Here is a 22,624-nt window from a genome sequence, read left to right as displayed (position 1 = left end):
TGTGAGTTCAAGCCCAGCCAGGACTACTAAGTGAAACCTTGTCTCAAAAAGAGAAACAGAAATGTTTACCTGATGGGTACAGAGGGAGGGTCCTCACTCCAAACCTCCTCTTGCCTGCAGCTAAACACAGGCACGGTCTTCTGGGGACTAAAATAACAAATTAAAGCAATGCAGCTTGCTAGTTTCAAATGGAAAGTACCTCTTGAGGGCTCCCTCTCAGACACAGAGTTCCTCTACATTCCCAACTCCAATCCATTATTACCCCCAAAAGCCAACTCTTGTTATGTTTCCAGTTAACACAATAAAAAACTTTTAAGTATATGGACTAAAGAGATGTCTCTGCAGTTAAAAGCACTGGCTGCTCTTCCAGTTCTATTCCCAGCACCCATGCGGCAGCTCACAGCCATCTGAACTCCAGTTCTAGGGGATCTGACGCGCTCTTCTGACCTCCATGGGCACCAGGAGCATGTGTGGTATACAGACATAGGTGCAGGCAAAACACCTGACCTCCATGGGCACCAGGAGCATGTGTGGTACACAGACATAGGTGCAGGCAAAACACCAATACATGAAAAAAAAAAAAACCTTCATTGAGGTCACTGGAGGAAAAGTAGAAGACTTATTAAATACTAAAATGATTTCAAGTGAAAAATCTAGGATGTAGAAACCAAAATAGGACAGTCTAGTACCTTTAGGAGATAATTTGGAAAAGGAACAAAAAAAAAAAGAGGAACGAATGCTGTGATTTAAAAAACAAACAAAAAAACAAACGAAAAGCTGGGTGGTAGTGGCAACCAGCTTTAATGCCAGGGGAGGCAGAGACAGGCAGATCTCTGTGAGTTCGAGGCCAGCCTGGTCTACAGAGTGAGTTCCAGGACAGATTCCAAAGCTACAGAGAAACCCTGTCTCAAACAAACCAAAACTAAATGTATCAGATGTGATTTGTGGATTGAGGATCTTGATTTTTTTTTTTTTTTTTTTTTTTTGGTGTTTCAAGACAGGGTTTCTCTGTGTAACAGTCCTCGCTGGCCTCAAACTCACTGAGATCCACCTGCCTCTGCCTCTACCTCCCAAGTGTGCCACCACAGCTTGGCTGGGGATCTTGATTCTAACTAGGAAATATTACAAAGCAGAAAATAGAAACACCAAATACTTTATAGCATTAAGGAATCACTATCTCTTTTCAGAAGTAACAATATGGTCAATTGTAAAGTAAGAGCCCTTATCTTTTAGAGTTAGCATCAGGATATTACATAAAATGATATGAAGCTGGAATCATCTTCAAAATAACCCACTGTAGAAGAGGGTACTCCAAGATTTTATAATCAGACTGGCACTTACAGTACCGGTTGCCCATAGTACACTACTCTCTTGTCTATACTCTAACTCTTCCCACAGCAAAATGAGTAAAAACTAAGGAGGCATCAAGTGCTCTGAACACAGCCCAGCTGTTTTCCAAACTCAAATGCTTCACACCTAAACGCAGAGGATGTAACAGTCATTTACAAAATAAATCTTATTTTAAACAACTTCTTTAACATTTTGTTTTTAATTAATTTTGCCATTTCGTGTACATGGGTGTTTTGCCTGCACGTATGCCTGTGTACCACATACATGCCTGGTGCTCTCAGAGGCCAGAGGAGGCATCTGACTTCTGGGACTGGAGTTACAGACAGTTGTGAGCTGCCATGTGGGCTGGGAATTGAACCCAAATCCTCTCAAAGAGCAGCATGCAGTACTCTTAACCATTGTGCCAAGTTCATCCCCTTTACACGATTTCTTAGGATGAACCCAAAGGTCAAAACTGTTAACATATGGATTCTTAAGCATAGATATTCACATAGAAAAAGTGCTTCATGGCAACACCAACAACTTCTGTCTTTTTCCATGACCCACCAATCTTTGCTAAGCTTCCTCCTCATCTCCTCTCCCTATATTCTCCCCTGCCTATATTCTCCCCAAAAGTTCAGAAACCCACTGGGGAGTGGTGGTGGCAACATATGCCATTAATCCCAGCACTCAAGAGGCAAGGACATGTGGATCTCCATGAATTCAAAGTCATCCTGGTCTATAGAGTAAGTTCCAAGACAACCAGAGCTAAACAGAGAGACCCTATCTCAAAAAACCAAAACAAAACAAAAGAGGTGATTTTGGGGTTCAGAATTTGGGCACAACATAATTTAGTCAGCAGGCACGTTATCTTTTTTAAAAACTTAAAATTCTCTTCAAATTTTTAAAGATTTGGCAATAGTAAGCTTGAATCCTTTTTTAAAAATTGTCACTTACTTAATTTAATCACAGTACAGGAATGAACAAAGCCTTCACACTTAGGCAAGCACTGTGACTGGGCTCTAGCCCAGCAAGCTCCCTCAAAACTGACAACCAGTGGCACAGGCAGAACCCTCTCAAATGGGGATACGTCCAGCTGTTACCCTCAGCCTTCTGCATCCAGTCAGCTTCACACACAGTGCCTGCCTGTGCTGACTTCAGAGTCTGCACTTGTACGTCACCAACTGCTCAGTAGCGCTTACATGCTGGGGTGACTCATGCCAGCCAGAAACAATCAACCAATCCTATTCTCACAGCCATCAGATGGCAAAGCTTCACCACCAATACATATGCATCCCGGCATACGTCACTGACAGCAACGCAGCATTTATGACAAAGTAAAAACAGCTCAACATTTGGCAAGGAAAGTCAAAATGTCCTGAGGCTGTAGCTAAGTACAGAGCACAGACAATGTGTCTAGAGCCATCTCCTTTGGTCCTTTGTCTTCTCACCTCAGTAGTCCACAGAAAGAGAAGAGGAAAAACGGCACACACATGAATGGGGAGAAATCTACCAGGTATTCTTAACATTACAGATAGCAAAAGTTTTGTTAGACTTACAATTACTAAGAAAGCCTACAATTCAACACATTGCTGACTCATTTATGCTGGATTTTGAGTGTTTGAGTGTTTTCCTGTGTAACTCCTCTAAATAACAATGAGCCCTGGTTACCTGGCAACAGGCTCAGCAACAGCAGTTGATCCATTTTTTCTCTCAGCAGTAGCAGGCTCTGGACAAAAACAAAAGCAAGGAGAGAAAGGAAAAAGAAGCAGAATTCAGTTAGCACCAAATCTAAAGCCTCTCTAGTTGCACCAGCAACAAAAAGAAACAGAGATAAAGAAATCAGCAATCAACAGCAAGGGCATGCTGTAACAGCTCAAGCCTTTCTCATCTCTACCATTTAATTTTATTTCAAATTTCCAATAGAACACATGTCTGCCTAGCCAGAACTGCAATCTAATATCTGTAAGTGAAAATTAAACCACCTGAATCACAACTCACCTCTCCATACAAGAAATTTAAAATTCACATAAGAAAATACAAAAGAAAACCTAAAAACACTTTTTAAAAAAATGTTAGAAAAGCCAGGCAGTGGGCTGGAGAGATGGCTCAGAGGTTAAGAGCACCAAATGCTCTTCCAGAGGTTCTGAGTTCAATTCCCAGCAACCCCATGGTGGTTCACAACCATCAGTTATGAGATCTGGTGTCCTCTTCTGATGTGTAGATATATATGGAAGCAAAATGTTGTATACATAATAAATAAATAAAATCTTTAAAAAAAAAAAAAAAAAGAACCTTAAGCCGGGTGTTGGTGGGGCGAGCACGCCTTTAATCTCAGCACTAGGGAGGTAGAGGCAGGTGGATCTCTGTGAGTTCAAGGCCAGCCTGGTCTCCAGAGCGAGTGCCAGGATAGGCTCCAAAGCTACAGAGAAACCCTCTCTTGAAAAACCAAAAAAAAAAAAAAAAAAAAAAAAAAAGAAAAGAAAAAATGAATAAACTATGTGACAAGTCAAGTGTAGAATAATACACCCTTGTAATCTCAACAATTGGGAGGCTCAAGCAAAAGGATCTCAAGTTCAAGGCCAGCCTGGGCTACACAGTACTTCTAGGACAGCCTAGGTTACATAGTGAAAATCTATCTCAAAATAAATAAGTAATAAAATGTATAGGGAAGTATTTTAAGTTAATATATAAATTCAACAACTCATTTAAGAAACACTCACATGTAAAAGACACCTAAGACCTTGCCAAAAGGCTTTAAGAGCACTGGATGCTCTTGTAAACAACCTGGGTTCAGGTCCCTGTAGGAGCAAGGTAAACTGGAGGGGATGGAGTTGACTCCATCCTCAGAAAAAAATCCTTGAGAAATTCCCTGCATGGCACAAGGCTGACTCAGCTCCAGCCAAAGAACCATAAGCAGTTACAAGGAGCACCCAAACTGTACCCACCCCAGTCAAAGTGACCCCATCCAGGTGGTCAGGCAATGACTAGTTTTGGTAAATATCTTCTCCTCACAACTGTCCTTGTGGGAAACTGTTAGTAACAATTTTGAAATTCCCCTAGCTCCCACATCAGTGAATCCAAAGTTCACCTACTCTTATCCAATCCTGAACAGCCAAGGCACATACCACCCTGCTTGTGTTTTTTTCCTTTAAAAACCCCTTGCAGTTGAGGCCAAGTACCCTTTTCCTGCAGCTGCTATGCCAGTTTGCTGGACAGGGTCCCTGCTGAGGCTTATAACTTAGCAATAAACCTTGTGTGTTTGCATCAGTGAGTCGGCTTTTTGGTGGTCTTTTTGGGGTCTCACAAACTTGGCATAACAGTCCCAGCATCCACATGGTAGCTCACAACCATCTGTAACTCCAGCCCCAGGGAATCTGATGCCCTCTTCTGACATTCACAGGCTCCAAGCAAATAGAGAGTACACATGAATACATGCAGGCAAAATATTCATACACATAAAGAGAAGTTAAAATGTTTTTAAGGACAGGTTTTTAAGGCCACAAAAGAGACAGCAGGAGGAACATGGTGTTTGCTTAACGGTGTCACTGTCAAAGGATTAAATTGTGCTCATTTCATTTAGAATTTATTTCAGTCTCAGAAAAAAATAGCTTTTAAATTTTTTTCAAACATTCACAAAACATTCATGACTTAGTAGAACTGTTTGTTCTACAGTGTATCAAGTTCAATAGTTAAGAGCCTTGTTCAGGAAAAGGTGGCTAGAGGCAGGCTCCTGAGCTTAAGCAGCCCAGGGTAAAATGCTTTGTCATTTTGAATTGTAGTTTCCTAGTTTGTAACTGGAAAAAAAAAAAAAAAAAAAAAAAAAAAAAAAAAAAAAAACAACCAAGACCAACTTCACAAGCTGCTGTGGGGACAAAATAATGTCAATCAATCTGTAACCTGATGCTACCTTCCTAGCAGTAAAAAATATAAAATGGGAGGTACTGTTTACCAATGTGACTGATCAGCCTTACTTTTAGCACCATCTAGGTCTTCCCAGTCATGTTCCCACCCATTCTCTCTTCCTCTCTCTCCCCCTCCTTCCCCCACCTTCTCAGCTCAAAATGGACAGGAGTTTGAAATCCTCCTGTTCCAGTATCCCAAATGCCACCCATCAGCATCTCTCTCTTGATAAGCCCTTATTTAATCTCAAAGACAACAATAAAGGTGAAATCGTGAAATACTTTAATTCCCATTGACAGTCTAAGTTCCAATCCATAAGCCCTGGATTCTGTCTGGTCTGGAGAATGGTATATGATAGTCATGTCTTCAGTTTTAAATGAGTGAGGTTATTAAATGTGACTAGCAGCAGATAGAAAACACCATGCAATCAATCAGGTGCAGAAAACATCCAGCAGAGACCAACTGGGGCATTCCTGTGGAGGCAGCTAGCGAGGGTCTCTCTGAGAGTGATCTGGACAGACACAGCATTCTCTCCTGGAGGAGCTTGCCTCTTCTCTTTCCCACTGAGGGAACTTTCCTGCCCTGGGTAAGCAATGGCACACTCACCTTCTTGCTATTCCTCAGGCTACAAGGTTTTTAACACTTAGCTGTTTGCTGCTTTCCTTTCTCCCTGTTATATACCCCAGGACAGGGTTTTGGAATACACATGACATAAGCATGCTTGGATCTGCACTAGGGGAAGGGTGACTCCGCCTCCAGAACCAGTTTCCCCGGTAGTTCAAACAGCATATGATAATTTACTAATAGAATGTACATTACACCCTGAGAAACAAAACAGAATTACAGTTTTAGAACCAGAATGCCACCATCTAATTCCAGGCTATGCTATCTGTGTGACTATGAAACTGATGATGGTCAATGTTACTGTTTCCTCACCTGCAAAATAAGGACGGACAATAATAAATGGGACCTATTTCCTAAGCCATGAGATTTAATGTGTGTACTTGTATGCCCAGTGTGTGTATATACGAGCTCAGAATCACTAGCTAAAATTGGTCTCTCGAAGGCCCCTTAAACAGTCAAAATGTACTAGGTCTTTAAACTGCCCCTCCCACCTTCACCTTAATTAACCCATCCCTTCATCTTTAACCCATCCCTCATTTCTTGTTGTTGTTACTGCTGTTTCTCGAGACAGGGGTTCCCCGTACAGTGCTGGCTGTCCTGGAACTCACTCTGTAGACCAGGCTGGGCTAGAACTTATAGCTCCACCTGCCTCTGCTTCCTGAGTGCTGGGATTAAAGGCGTGTGCCACCACTGCCTGGCTTCTATCCCTCACTTTAAAAAAGCAATTTAACTACACTTTTGTCTTCATGTCAGTGTGTGTGTGTGTGTGTGTGTGTGTGTGTGTGTGGAGTCAGTTCTCTCCCACATGGGTCCCAGGGATGGAACTCAGGTTATTAGGGTTGGTGACAGGTGCCTTATTTGTAGCCACTAGCAGCAAACAGCTAAGTGTTAAAAACCTTATAGCATGAGGAATAGCAAGAAGGTGAGTGTGCCATTGCTTACCCCAGGGCAGGAAAGTTCCCTCACTGGAGCTCCCTGTGTTTGAGCCTCTCAGTCTATAAACTTCCCCAGACCTCTCCAGCCTAGAAATAACAAATCTTTCTTTCACCAACCCTTCCCTTTCTCTGGCTTGTCATGATTTCGTCTCCTTTGCCATATATTTTCATCAGCGGAATCTGTTGCTGTCTCCACTTGGTCCCATTCCTCCTCAGTTACCTTCAGTATAGTTCCCATCCCACAGGGAAATGGGTTTTACTACATGGATACCAACATGCACAAAAATTCAACTATCTGTTTTGTTTTTCTCCGATGATAATTTGTTAACTGTTAGCAGCCCACAGACCAAACATTAAGTCAGCACTACACTCTATAAAGCGGGCAATGGTCAGGGCCATTTATTCCTGAGAGGACTGTTTACTCGTCTGTGTTGTAGACGCCTCATTTCCCTATGCCACTCGACTCCTTTCTGCACAGGCTGGAGCTCCATCCTATGTTTATTATCCTCATGTTTGTGCGGCTTCCAGGCTGCCAGTTGTCTCTCCTCCTTCTCTGGTCCAAGCCGAAGCTTCATGCTTGCATGACTCCCGCTCCCAGGCACCAACCCATGTCCAACTGGACCTCGGCTCCTGTCGTCTGACACTGTCATTTTCTCCTTACAGGCTTACATAGCTTAACCCTACTTTCCAAGTTCCCCTCTCTGTTTCTTTACAAACTCTTTCCTAAGAATGCTTTCCAGGAAGGGGGTTGGGGGCTGAAGAGTGAGCAGTTAGGAGCACTTGCTCTTCCAGAAAACCCAGGTGTGATTCCCAGCACCCACATGGCAGCTCACAACCATCTTAATGCCAGTCCCAGGGAATCCGACACCCTCTTTTCACTCTAACCACGCTAAACACTTGCATGTCATCTGGAAAAGCGTCAACATCAAGGAATAATGTAAATTCACAATCCTACACTTTCTACTCTCCTCTAGACTCTTTTATTTAAATTAAGTATTTATACAGAGATTGGATATGTACACCTGTGAGTCATCCATGGATCTGGAATTATAGATGTTTGTGAGCTCATGGGTGCTGGGAACAGAACTTGGCTCCTGGAAAAGCAGTACAAGCTCTTAACCACTGAGCCATTTCTGAAGCCCTAAACTCTCCCTGAATGTGAAAAACAATGACTTAATACGGGACAGGTAAAAGCAACAAGCACCATAAAATAATAGAACACCTCAGCTTCAGTAACATCACAGGGACTCGCCAAAGCCAAAGACGAAACCTGAGAATAAGCCTTTACAAATACATTTAAAATGATAGAAGTGCCCATCATTAGAAACAGAAGATAATTAGTACTTCTTAGATAACCTGGAGTACCTAATTATACAATACTAACATAAAGTAAAACTTACTTTCCAGGCTAAACTGCAAAGATTCTTCACTGGCCTCTGTCTCAGGACTAACCAGTTTCATTTTCAGATACAGTTTTCCGTCCATTTCTGGGGCAGACTCAGAATCTCCTTTTTCACTCCCAAGTAGAGGATCATTGATCTCCACCATGCTTTCAGACATGACATCACTGGTTGCTATGGTGCTTTCTGGATAGTTGCCAATCCCTGAAAGGGGGGGAGGGAAGAAGAAAGAAAGAACACTAAAATACAAACATGAAAAACAGCAATTTGAAATGATCAATTTGCCTGTTTGGCTCCACCACTCTGCAGGATTAAAGAGGGTCCCTAGGATAGATCCTGTTACAGTATCAACAACTACCGACTAGTATTGACACCTGGTCTTAAGAGGAGCAACAGGATTCAGTTCCACTTCTGCATCTGGACAAAGGATGCGCATGAGCCCTCAGCCAACCCACATCTGCCAGCATCAGGCATAGGTAGTAGGAGACTCCAGGCGGCATGACTGTTACCTCCCAGCACTGACTGGAGAAAACAAATAGGTTAATGTAGAAATCTACCTGCTGCTCCAAGCATAGAGGATCTAAGCTTTCTTGCCCTGTCAAGCAGCAGACTGACCAGCCACTGCACTGAGCACACACAGCACTTCCCCTTGCAAAACAGTTCCACATCCCAGCATAGCTCTCCAGTTCTACCAGAGACACAACAAAGCTTCACACTCTTCCCCTCTTTCCCTCAACCCTCCCTCTGTCCTCTTACCACCTCTCATCACCTAGCAGTAAAACCATACCCTGCTCCTCCAAACCGAACATTAGCCTTCTCCATCAGGCCAACTCCTCAGATCTAAAAGTATCACTTGCATAAAGAATGGCACCTTAGGTCTTTAAGTAGCTTTTATTTTAATGCCTTAAATATCTTTTTTTATAAATCACTCACCAATTGGAGTACTATGTCTGTTGCGATCCAATTTTAGGTGCCCAATGTGAGGTGGGGTTGCACCAGTCAATGGTGGGATAATATCACCTTCTTTAGGCAAAGTGAAATGAAATGGGGTTTCTGAAATAAACAAAAATGAAAACACAATAATGAAGAAAAAAAAAAAAAAACTGAAGTAATCATTACACAAAAATGAGGAAAAAAACCTTCAATTGTTCTTTTCCCAAATTCTTATTTCTATCACCTTCACCAGCCATCCAAACCAATTCCCTGCTGGCTGCTAGAAAAAAAAAAACAAAAAAAAAAAAACAAAAAAAAAACAAAAAAAAAAAAACCAGCAACTCTGCAGCCATTATCAGCCCTGATAACAAGACACCACCAGAGGACAGGTAAAAACGGAAACAGGCCTGAACAACACTGGGTCATCTACTTCCAAAACACTATACCTAAACAACTTAATAACACAGATCTAAGCATAATTTAGTAAATGCAACTCAGAAAGTTCCTTTCTTAGCTCTGCATTCTACAGGACTTCTAAAGCAAAGTCTGATGTTACAGTCTGTTCTGAAAGGTAACAAAAGATCTCTTTGGCCAAAAAAGACTTCAAAGTAGTCATTGGTTCTAACAATCAAATCTGAGGCTTTCCTTCAACTGTTGTGAACAGCACTCATTCTAGATGTAAAAATAGAGTGACAATATTTAAACTCAATTTCTGCACCATGGCAAATCCCTATAAGAGGCAACCCCACACATGTTTAGTTGGTTGCTATTAAATTATTACAAACATTAAAAACTTCTGCAGATATAAAAGTACTTCTCAGCCAGGTGCAGCAGCACACACCTTCACTCCCAGCACTCAAAGCAGAGGCAGGCAGACAGATGGACATCTAAACTTAACAGTAAGTGTCTTATTGTGGAAATGTTCCTTGGTGCAAGATTCCTTTGCTTAATACTAGGTACAACTTACTAAAAATAAGACCATTTCATTTCATCAATATAATAGAGACTTGAAATGATTTCAGGCCCTGCTGCTGAAATCCTGACAGCACTGCTGCTACCTTCATCCAGTCTTCAACACCTCAGTCCTGGATAGCACAGCCTACCCATCATTTTCTCTACATAACATAGCCCTTTCCCCAACTCCAGTTCTTTCAACTGTAACCAGAGATAAGCTGGATAACACAGCTATCAACAAACTGGCTTTGAAATCCTTTGAGGTTTTCAATACAAGGGAAATTCCTAACCCTTTGGCCTAGAGAGACAGTTCAAGCAGTTAAGAGCACCTTGCAGAGGACCCAAATTTGGTTCCCAGAACCAACATGGTAACATACAACCATCCATAACTCCAGCTGCAAGGGATCCAATGCCCTCTCTGGCTTCTGTGAGCATCAAGAATGCACATGGTCCACATACATACATGTAGGCAAAACATTCATACACATAAAATAAGTCTAAAAGTACTTTTAAATCCTAATTCTTTAGTCAGCACGAAGTTAACTGGGAGCAGCCAAGTAAGTCTCCAGTTTTTATTAATTATTCATGTTCAATCCTCCAAATGCTTTTCCATTTCTCTGTACTTATCCAGCCTTGTGAAAATCACCATTAATAGTTAAAATTACTGCTGGGCAGTGATGGTACACACCTTTAACCCCAGGACTCGGCAGGCAGAGGAGGGCTGATCTCTGTGAGTTCAAGGCCAGCCTGGTCTACAGAGCAAGTTCCAGGACAGCCTCCAAAGCTACACAGAGAAACCCTGTATCAAAAAACCAAATTAAAAAAATATATATATCAGACAGATGATGCCTTTAATCCCAGTACTCGGGAGGCAGAGGCAGGTAATCTCTGTGAGTTCCAGGGCCAGCCTGGACCTACAGATCGAGTTCCAAAGCAGCCAGTGCTGTTTGTTACAGAGAAGCCCTGTCTCAAAAAACCACACAAAAAAAAAAAAGTTAGATTAACACCAAATTCTACAAAATAAGTTGTCATATTTTATCCCATTAGCTGGAATTTTCCACATTTCAGTTCTCTTATATTTAGCCCATTATTTAAATTATCACATCTTTTCTTCTTTACCAGATTATCATAGGCTATCCTACTGCATGTCAGCATATCAACAGATGAAGACACAACAGAGGCAAAAGGAAACCACACCAATTATCAAACCGCCTGTGAGTTTAGTCTTATTTCTAAGAAATTCACAGGATTCATTACTTCAAAGCAACGTTCCTCCTGTCTCTTCCTCCCAAGTACTAGAAATAGACATGAGCCACTACATTCACCCTAAAAGGTTTTCCAGTTGGTATTAAAGTTTAATTTTATTTTTTTTCCCCTTGGGAATTTCAGAAACAGATGGTTTATTACACAAGAGAAAAGCACCCCAAAGAATGGGAGGGGGCTAGTGAGTGAGATCAGGTCTAAAACTCAAAAGCCCCAGTCTTTAAAGATTCAACACAAGCAAGGCCTCCCCTAACTGGGCCATTGTAAAGCATCTACCGTCTGTCTTCACATATAATTACATGAACTGCTCACATCTTACACTGATGAAAAGCCATCTAACTCAAAACATAAGGTGGAGTATAACAGGGAGTGCCTGTTATCCCAGCACTCAGGAGGCTCAGATACTAAAGTTTGAGGCTAGCCTGGCCTACTGAGTAAGTACTGGGCCCGCCAGGGCTAAAATAAACAAGACTGTCTCAAAAAGAAAAAAAAGTAAACAAAAGAAATTTCTATACTGTGATGTTGTGCATTAATAATCTATGAGTTGGTTTGTGATACAACTGCCAGATAGGATGACATTCCATCAAGCAAACCAACAGAGGTGAAAGCTTCATCTTCAACACAGATCCAGTGTCTCTGGTCATGAGTAATCCATGAAAGTAACCACTGTGGCTTCAATGAACTTAGCTTTTCACATCATGAGCAACCAGGAACTTATTAACAGAGCTGGAGCTTTCAAGCACAGCCTTGTCAGAGCTTTCCTCCACAGACAGATGTGTGGAAAGGCCACCACACAGCTAGCAGTGACAGTGACCCTAAGTGGAGGGACTCAGACTGGCTGCCTCTCTCTATTCTTTCCCTACTCTCTCCCATCTATCCCTTTTTCAGTCCCAATCTCCCTTGGTTGAACAATGTGAGTGTTTTTTCTTACTTTAGCATTTTTTTTAAATCAATAACACTATTAGGACTGGGATGTGGCTCAGCAGGTCAAGCGCTTGCCTGGTGTATACAAAGCCGCCTTGTTCCCCGGCACCACATAAACTGTCCTGGATGCACACAAGGAGTGTCAGCACTTGGAAGTGGAGACAGGAGGATCAAAACTCCAGTGTCTGCCTCAGCTACAGACAGTCCAAGGCCAACCTGGGCTATAAGAGACCTTGGTTTTTGTTGTTGTTGTTTTTGTTTTTTTAATATTTATTTATTATGTGTACAGTGCTCGGCTTGCATTTATGCCTGTAGGCCAGAAGAGGGCACCAGATCTCATTACAGATGGTTGTGAACCACCATGGGGTTGCTGGGAATTGAACTCAGGACCTTTGGAAGAGCAGGCAGTGTTCTTAACCGCTGAGCCATCTCTCCAGCCAAAGACCTTGTGTTTAAAAACAACAAAAAGTCTTCAAACCAGGTAGACAGATCTGTAACTGAGGCCAACAGCACAACTGCTTTGGGGGCACAGAGAGAACCTGTCACTAAAATATGACTAATATTAGTAAAATAAATTTTAATATGGCAATGTCTGTGACAAAAAATAATTCATCCCGGCAACTAACTGCATAAGTTGTTAAAGTACTCATGAAGAATAGCATTCATGAAGAATACTATTATCATAACAACTAATATTTCACTATCTTAGAATATTCTTTTGCATACAACTATAAAAAGTAATTAAAAGGTATTCCTGGAAGGCATGGTGGCACAGATCTGCAACCCCAGCACCTGAGACATGCAGATAGGAAAATAAAACATTTGAAGGCATGGTACTATAAACCTTGTCAAAAGTCCATGACTAGGGAGACAGGCCACAGCTGGGAACCTATTGTCATGTTAGATGGCAGATTTACAGCTTGACATCTAAGTATTTATGTTTCTACCTATAGGTATATGTTGCTTTCAACTGTGGTCAGAAAAGCTTCTTTCCACAGTGGGCAACAGTTACTGCAGACTCCTATCTATTCAAGTTACAGGTACAAGTGACTATGAGTGCTCTCAGCTGGAGTGAATCATGTCCATTAACCGCCCCAATCCAAAGCTTTGCAGGAGAGGCAGAAAGAACATATGAGTTGTTAGAGGAGGGGGGAGCTGTGAGATGCTGACTTCTGGACATGGCATGGCTGTTACACACATCAACTCTTGGCACCTGCACTGGACCTGCACAAGATCAAACCATCAAGCTACTAGCAGTTGATGGTTGCCAAGAGAGGACTCTCCTTTGTGGATATAGTCATGGGTAGGCTACACATGCCCCCATGGATGGTCTCACAACCATGCGCATATGGTTAACACTGGTTGGACTCAGGGGTGGGGGCTTTAATAACATACCAATAAAAGAAGGACATGAAGTTGGGAGGGTAATGGGGTCAGGGGCACCAGGAGTTTGGAGGAAGGTAATGGTGGATGGATATAACAAAAATACATTGTGTAAATCTATGACATTTCCAAATAATACATTTAAAGTATTGTTTTAAACTAAAATTGTTAAGTATCAGGAAGAAAGAAAATGTGAGGCCAGTCTGGACTGTAAAAATGAAACCTTGAACCAAAAAAGACAAAGATAGATACATAGATAGACAGACACAGAGACAGAGAGAGAGGGAAGGAGAGGGAGGGAGGGACAGAGAGAAAGAGAAGGAGAGGGAGGGAGGGAAAGAGAGAGAAAGACAGAGAGACAGAGATAGGATAAGAAAGAGAAAGAAAGGAACCTCTGTACTTGTTAGGGACACAGGTATGGCTCACTGGTGGTACCTGCAGAGCTCACATGGGTTAACCATGGAATGGCAGGGGAGCCTCAAGGGCTAGACCTAAGTATAAAAAAAATAACAATAAACTGGTACAATTCCTAATGACACATACTGACTACTACTGAATTATGGTGCTGATAAATGTCAAATGCTCTCTGGTCATACAAATAATTACAACTATGAAAGAAAACTACAAACACTAATCTCAAATTTCCCAAGTACCAAGTATTATTCCTTCAAGCTAACACTAAGTTCTGGCACAGAGTGAGAGCTCTCCTACCTTCCTTTCCAAACAAAAACCTGGCTGGACAGCTCAAAATGAATCTACCATCACTCACCACTAGAACTTTCACAGAAACTTTGTGAGTCGCGGGCAGGGGCTTTCGAAAGCTGCTGGGATGCTCCCTCTGACTCCAGCTGCTTGGCATCAGCCACTTTTGCATCTATGGTCACTGGGCTCTCTTTCTCTTGAAGCTGGGACTGCTGCATCTCCTGGTCGGGTCTGGGAGGCTCGTCTCTGGGAGGCTCGTCTTTCACTGAAGGCAAAGGAGGCTGTGGGGAGTCTTCCTCTACAGAGTCCTTTCTTGTGGTCTCTGCTTTCACATCTCCGTCACATTCTACAATCTTTTCCTCCGGAGTGTCTACTCTATTTGCAGCACACGGTTCCACCTCGGGCACCACATCCTCCCAGGAGTGGGAATCTGAGCATTTCTCTGCTCCCTCCAAAGGTTCGCAGGGGACAACTCTTGGCGAGGGCTCCTTCACATCAACGATAACCACACTTGAGTCCTCCACACTTGAGTCCTCCGACGCGGCTTCTTCCCAGGCCTCTGGCTCCTTATGCTCTGACTCCTGGTCGAGTACCGGCAGCTTCTGGGGAGAGTCAACACTAATCACAGAGGGTTCCACTTCCATGGCCTCTGGGCATTCTTCTTTGGGCATTTCCTTCTGAAGACACAATGCCTGGGACTGTGTTTCAGTAAGAGAAAGGTGCAGTGGGATACTCTCCATCGTTTCTTCCTTGGGCTCCTCTCTGTGACTTTCACAGGGAGTCTCGGGGACTTCTTCTACCTCAGATCCCGAAAACCCCTCCTCTGGATGCTGTTCTTTAATTTCCATAGCTTCCTCCTGATCTAAGACACTAGAAAGTGCCTCGGACCGAGTAGCGGGAGACGGAACTGCCTGACTCCCAGAATCACAAGTGAGATCAATGCAAACATCTTCAGCAACGGTTTCTTCTCTGCCTTTACTACCAGCAGCTAAAACACCATGGTCACCTGTGTTCTCTGTGTCACCCTCTTTTACTTTGTCATCATTCTGATTCATTTCTACTTGGTCATCTGGTGCTGGATTCATCAGGACATCATCACTTTCAGCAGGAAGTTTAGAATTGGTGACTGGAGACAACGGTTCAGTGTCCTCAATCTGGGTATTCTCTCCATCTCCCTCACTCCTGGGAGAAGCCAAGCTCTCCATCTTTGAGGATTGACTATACTCACTTGAAGAAAGCATCAGTTTGCAAGACTCCCCTGTCAAGGAGAGCCCAAGATCAGCAGTGAAATTCTTTGGTTCACTCTCTGAAGTCTTAGAACACTCCACAGTCAAAGATGAGCTGTGCAAATCGCCACCTTTCTTCCCATCACTTGATGGTTCTTCCAAACTTGGTGATGGAATGAAAATATCCTAAGGAAGGATAAAATACAGTCAAGCTATCAGTTGTCCAGATCATGTTTCTTTTATATCTAACCTTTGAATTAACCTACATTTCTGAATCAATTATTCAAATATTAAAGAAATATAGCTAGGACTGTAATTCCAGAACTCCAAACCTTACAACCTGTCTTTCAACTATACCAGTCACTCTGCTCAGTATCTTTCTTATAAAATCTCTGGCAAAAAAAATAAGCATAATCTAAAACAAAACCTAAAAGTACAAGCTTATTAATTGAAAGAATATTCAAATGTGTCATGTGTCAGGCAGAGAACCAGAGGCAAGAAAATCTCTGTAAGTTTTAAGGTCTACATACAAAGTTCCAGGACAGCCAGGATTACGTAGAGAAGCCCCGTCTCAAAAACAAAAACAAAACAACAAAAAAACCCAACCACGCTGCAGTATTGCATGCCTTTAATGCCAACACTCAAGAGGCAGAGGCAGATGGATCTTCATGAATTCGAGGCCAGCCTGGTCTAGAGTGAGTTCCAGGACAGCTAAAGCTGTTACACAGAGAAACCCTGTCTCAAAAAACAAACAAAAAACCAAAAATTCAAAACTTATACAAAGCCCTAGGCACCGTGGAACATGCCAGTGTTGGTGATGTCGTGTGTGTGTGTGTGTGTGTGTGTGTGTGTGTGTGTGTGTGTGTGTGTGTGTGTGTGTGTGTGTGTGTGTGTATTTGTATATACACACGGTATGTGAATATGTGTCGATCAGCAAAACTCTCATTAGTCAACTGTCTTTCTATCTTTAAAAATAACACACAGAAACTTGACACACGGTAAAAAACGAGGTAACATTCAAATTAAAATGGTAGGTTCAATATCATTTTTATTATTTCTGAAACCATGCTAAGCAATGGTAAAAGGATTTTTACCTAACACGCATAATTCTCAAGAAAGAAAAAAAAGAGAGAGAACTACACATACACACACAAACATACATTCTGGAAGAGTGACAATCCACTTGGTAGACAAGTTAATGGTAATTACAAAGCCAAGAAGTTACCAGGGTAACAACATGCCTATGCCCCCCTACCCCAAAAAGGACTTTAAACTTAGGACTTGGCAGGAATATCAGCTAATTCTAAAAGTGATGGTAAGGCTGCTGCTAAAACAGGACGAGGGCTGCCTAGAAGTCTATTTAAGAAGCAGTTCAACGCCCATGTCCTCTTTCCCTGCCTCTCCTCTGCCCTGAGAAAATAAAAGACAATGCCCTGGACTGGAGAACAGGAGGCCCAGTATGAGAAGTTAGAGAGATTAAAGAAAATCTACAGACTGAGCAGAACCTATCCCTGTGTGTCATCACCTTCATCCCAAACCTTGTTTGTTTAAAGGACTTCTATATAATAACAACAAGCCCTGTACCAAGCAGACAGGGGATTAGACTTTGCTGGGAAATATGACCAACCCAAGACAATCAGGATTCTGACACTAAGGCACATCTGACAAAATGTACCAGCAGATCACACTCAATGAGGACTAGAACAAGAAGTTCTAACTGTCACCTCAGAACTATTAATCCAGAGTTCTGCTTTCTCACTCTTAAATATCAGCAAATAAGGAAAAGCCCTCATTTAAAAGTCAGCAAGAGCTGGGGAGATGGTTCAGCTGTGAAGAGCATTGTCTGCTCTTCAGAGGACATGGGTTCAATTCCCAGAACCCACATGACAGCTCACAACTGTAACTCCAGTTTCAAAGGATCTGACACTTTCATACAGGCATATATGCAGTCAAAATAACAATGCACATAAAATAAAAATAAATCATTAAGAAGAAGGGGGAATGCTGGAGAGATGGCTTAGAGGTTTAAGAGCACTGGCTGCTCTTCCAGAGGTCCTGAGTTCAATTTCCAGCAATCACAAAGTGGCTCACAGACATCTGGTGCCCTCTACTGGCGTGCAGGCATACATAATATATAAATAAATCTTTACAAAGAAGATAAAAGACAGCAATGGACAGCAAGGCGGCTCAGTAGGCATGGTGGTCTGAATAGAAATGGCAGCACATAGACTCTACATTTAAATGCTTAGCTGCCAGGGAATGGTACTATTTGAAAGGATGAGAAGGATTAGGAAAAGACATTGGAGGGAGTATGCCACTGGGCGTGGAGTTTGAGGTTTTAATGAGGTTTTAAAAGCACACACCAAGCCCTTCCTCTTTCTCTTCTCCTCCCCCTCCTTCCTCCCTCCCTCTCTGCCTACAGATCATGATATAAGCTCTGAACTACTGCATGGAGGCATGCCTGCCTGCATGCCTCCATGCTCCCAATCATGGTGATAAAGGATCACACCTCTGAAACTGTAAGCAAACACCCAATTAAATGCTTTCTCTTATAATAGTAGCCATGGTCACAGCAACCGAACAATGATTAAGATAGAAAGTAAAGGCACTTGCTTGTCAAGTCTGTTGACTGAGTATGGTTCCCAGACCCACAAGAGAGAGCCAATACATTCAAGTTGTCTTCTGACCTCCACACATGTACTAGGCCATACATGTGAGCATGTGCGAGCGTGCGCACAAGCACACACACACACACACACACACACACACACACACACACACACACACTCCAAATGAATTAAAAGTAAAGGACATCAAAACAAGTTGGAGACATAGTTCACTTCGAAGAGTTTGTGTATAGCATGTACAAAGCCCTGGGTTCCAGACTTAGTATTAATAAAATTACTCGACAAGCTGGGCAGTGGTGGTGCAGGCCTTTAATCCAAGCACTCAGGAGGCAGAGGCAGGAGGGTACCTGAGTTTGAGGCCAGCCCAATCTACATAGTGAGTTCCAGGACAGGCATAGCTACATAGTGAGACCCTGTCTCAAAACAAACAAAGAAAAAGCCACTGCATAAAACCATATGGTAGAACACTGCCTGCAATTCCACCACTCAGGAGGTTGAGGCAGGAGGATCAGAAGTTCCATGTCATCCTCAGTTACACAGTGAGTAGCTTATGATATCACTTGACACTACCTCAAAAAAAAAAAAAAAAAAAAAAAAAAAAAGGAAATAGAATTGATTTTTGGAATAACTTATTGGTAAAGCACATACATTTCATCAACCAGGCCTACAGTATGGTTCCCAAACAGCAAACAAATATGGCATGGTGACACATGCCTATGATCCCAAAAGCTAGGAGACCAAGGCTAGAGGACAACAAGTACAAGGCTAGCCTGAGTTACAAAGCAAGACTCTGTCTCAAAAACAAATAAATAAGAACTGATGCTCAGTGGCAGAGCATTCATTCACACAGCATGCTTGAGGCTGTGGGTTCAATCCCTAGCACCACTTAAATAAATACATCAAAAAGCCTACTTAGAACAGTGATTCCTCTGGGGAAGAGAAAACTTTCAAAATAATTATTATCATTAAAGAGAAATATACACATAAAACAAGACAGAATTATTCAAAGGAAAAAACATAAGAATTAAAAACAAAAGCACAGAAATTAATAATTCCAAGGGTTAAAATAGAAGACACCCAGCAACTGCACCCCCAGTTTACATATGAGAAATAAAACACATCTTCACACAACTCTGTGTGTCAGTTTTCATGGTAGCATGATTCAGAGACAAAAAGAGAACCAGCCCCAAAGCTCATCAACTGAACTAAAGAGTCAATGTCTTATATTTACAACAGCATCAGTCACCATAAAACAGACTGAAACTCTGCTCCATGAGGTAACACAGATGAACCCAGAAATCATGCTGTCATAGTTAGCTTCAGCTGTCAATCTGACACACCCAGAGACATCTGGGGGTGGGGAGTACAGACACCGGGACAAGGAAAAATCCTGCAGGATTATAATTTAAAAAACAAAAATAAACAAACAAACAAAAAACAGGTTGCAGGGCCCAAAACAAGATCAGATTTGCCTTACAATAACCAGTAGATGAACCAGAAACACAAAATCAAGAGTGCCAGGCCTTGAAAATTGGTAAGTATCACACCAATTATCTATAATTCCAAAACCTACAGACTATAAAATAAGGTAGAAAAGGGTTCTAAGAAAATGTCCCGAACCAGCTTGAGGAACTAGACCAGTGGTTCTCAACCTGTGGATCATGACCCCTTTTACCGGGACCCATAATAGATACCCTGTATAGCATATATTTACATTATGATTCATAACAGTAACAAAATTAGACTTTTGTTTTGTTTTGTTTGTTTTCCAAGACAGGATTTCTCTGTCCAGGCTGGCCTGGAACGCACTCTGTAGACCTGGCTGGCCTCGAACTCAGAGATCCACTTGCCACTGCCTCCTGAGTGCTGGGATTAAAGACGTGCACCAACACCACCAGAGCAAAATTACAATTATTAAGTAGCAACAAAAATAATTTTATGGTCGGGGCCACCACAACATGAGGTTGTATTAGGAAGGCTGAGAACCACTGACCTTGACCAAGCAAGCCATCAAGCAAAGGTAGGGGTGCAGAAAAGCTGTAGAAGTGATGCCCAGAGATCTCTGACCTCTACACATGCCATGCATACGTGGACACAATAAAATACTTTAGTTTGCTATTCAAAACATAGTTTCTCTATGTAGCTCTTGCTGTCCTGGAACTCACTCAGTAGACCAGGCTAGCCTCAAACTCACAGAGATCTGCCTGACTCTGCTTCCCAAGTGATGGATTAAAGGTGTGTACCACCACAGATGGCTCAGCCATTAAAGGGTAAACTTACAAAACCAAAAAATAGCATACTTAAGTTTGGTCTAGATATGTAGCTCAACGGCAAAGCACTTGCCTAGAACCTGTGTGTGGTGGTTTGAATAGGTGTGGCCCCCACTGAATCCTGTGTTTAAATGTTTGGCCCGCAGGGAGTGGTAATATTAAAGGGTTTATTATTGGCCTTGATGCAATAGGTGTGATCTTGTTAGAGGAAATGTCTCTCTGTGGAGGCAGGCTTTGAGGTCTCATATATGCTCAAACTGTAGGGTAAAAGGGCCAGCCAAAGAAACCAACCTGGCCCTGAAACCAGAGCTAGTGAACCGAACACAAAACTAACCAATCCCTGAGCAGGAAACCAACCAATCCCTGAGCACAAAATTTAGCACGCTGACCCTGAACCTAGAACCAAAGAAACACACATCCTGACTCTGAAACCAGAGCCAAAGAAACACTTTGGCCCAAGAACTAGAGCCAATGAAAGAAATACGCCTTAAAAAAAAAAAAAACAAAAAAAAAAAACAAAAAAAAAAAAGAAATACGCCAAAAGGCTAAAAAGTGCCAGTGAAAGAAACACTGGCCCTGAAACCAGAGCCAACTCTGACCCTGACCAACTAAACCAACCAATCCTTAAGCAGGAAATCTAACCAATCCCTGACTCCCCAACAAGTTAGGATACCTTTTCCCTCTACCGCTGTAACACTCAGGGGCACAAGCCATGTCCAGTGTCACAGTCTCCTGCTGCCTGCAGATGAAGATGTAGAATTCTCAGCTCCTTCAGCACCATATCTGCCTGCACACCTCCATGTCCCACTGTGAAACTGTAAGCCATCCCATTAAATGTTTCCCATGGTCATGGTGCCTCTTCACAGCAATAGAAACTCTAGGACATTGTGCATCCTTAGGTTCAAATCCCTAAACCACAAAACAAAGTAAAGAGGGGAACTCTGTGAGTTTGAGGCCAGCCAAGTCTACAAAACAAGTTCCAGGACAGCCAGGGCTACACAGAGAAACCCTGTCTCGAAAACAAGCAAACAAACAACAGCAAGAAAAAAAAAAAGATGGAAGCAAAATCATCAGGAGAAGGAAACTCTCCCTTCAACACTCACATGAGAAAATTCAGGCTGGGACGGGATGGGAAGAGAGCCTGGAGTGAAGACAGGTGTGCTCTGAGACACTGGTGTTGACACTTGTGGGGAAACAGCCGGCTGAGATGGGAGATGGGGCTTTTCTATCTCCACTGCTTCGTCATCCTGAAGCTTCTGCAAAGTCTCCCCTCCTTCTTCAGGCATCACTGACATATCCAAGGGCTCATCTGATTCCACACAGAAAAAATGAATTAAGAAATTACCACTCACCAACATTAGTCATGCTCCAATACTAAACAGCAATTATGTCACAGAAATTTCCATTCCTAAAACAGTGTCCTAATTTTCAAAAAACTGACATGATAGGCTGTCGCACTAACCCTTCCCAAGTGCACATGCACGCATGTGCACACATATGGAGCTCAGACAACACCTTTCAGGTGTTATTCACCTCTCCTTCCACTATGGGCTCCAGGAACAACACTCAGATTGTCAGGCTTTCTAGTCAATCATTTTTAATCACCTCACCAGACCACATCTATTTTTAGATATAGAATTAAAATGGTGTTTCATCTGAGAATACCCGCCCCACCCATAATAAACGGAAATTATATTGTCTCTTCTAAACCCTCCCAGATTATCATAGCTCGTTCTTACATCTTCTGTAGGAATAGTCACATTAATTTTTTTCCGGTGTTTGTATATGTGGTGTGCATGTGTATGAATGTCTACATGTCTGTGGGCAAACGTGTGTGCACATGATGGGGGTCGTCTGTGGAGGCCCAAGGTTGATGTCAAGAATTTTACCACCAAGCTGGTTTGCAATACTAGGAAGAGAACCCATTTGCATGGGCGCTAAGAATCCCATCAACTCCAGCAAGCACTTTGACTACTGAGCCACCTCCCCAGCACTTAATGCCACCTAATTTAACTATCACACATTCTGCCGTAGGCCTGGAAAGGCAATGAATTTGTTCATCACTCTGAGTCAGTTATCCAATATTTGAACTTATTATAGGTGCAGTACTTAACTGCTAAGTGCAGAGACTGACACCAAAACAAGTACAGA

General features: G+C 42.3%; 1 protein-coding gene across 4 annotated transcripts in view; it reads right to left on the bottom strand.

Annotated features, from left to right (window-relative positions):
- The window catches only part of Tp53bp1 (tumor protein p53 binding protein 1), a 70,387-nt gene that overhangs the window by 23,711 nt on the left and 24,052 nt on the right, over positions 1-22,624 (bottom strand). For 2 of the 4 annotated variants that reach the window (XM_027422060.2, XM_027422061.2), the window contains exons 11-16: positions 21,577-21,782; positions 14,418-15,762; positions 9,125-9,244; positions 8,192-8,395; positions 3,001-3,058; positions 70-147 (exon numbers count right to left, since the gene is read on the bottom strand). In XM_027422060.2, coding sequence (XP_027277861.1) covers positions 70-147; positions 3,001-3,058; positions 8,192-8,395; positions 9,125-9,244; positions 14,418-15,762; positions 21,577-21,782 — 2,011 coding nt within the window. The remainder of the gene's footprint in view (positions 1-69; positions 148-3,000; positions 3,059-8,191; positions 8,396-9,124; positions 9,245-14,417; positions 15,763-21,576; positions 21,783-22,624) is intronic. The other 2 variants (XM_027422062.2, XM_027422063.2) reach the window with 2 other exon arrangements.

The sequence above is a fragment of the Cricetulus griseus genome, chromosome 6 (assembly GCF_003668045.3).
Source record: "Cricetulus griseus strain 17A/GY chromosome 6, alternate assembly CriGri-PICRH-1.0, whole genome shotgun sequence".
NCBI classification, from domain to species: domain Eukaryota; kingdom Metazoa; phylum Chordata; class Mammalia; order Rodentia; family Cricetidae; genus Cricetulus; species Cricetulus griseus.
Note: the sequence above shows the minus strand (reverse complement) of the source record. Positions and strands in the feature narration are given on the sequence as shown.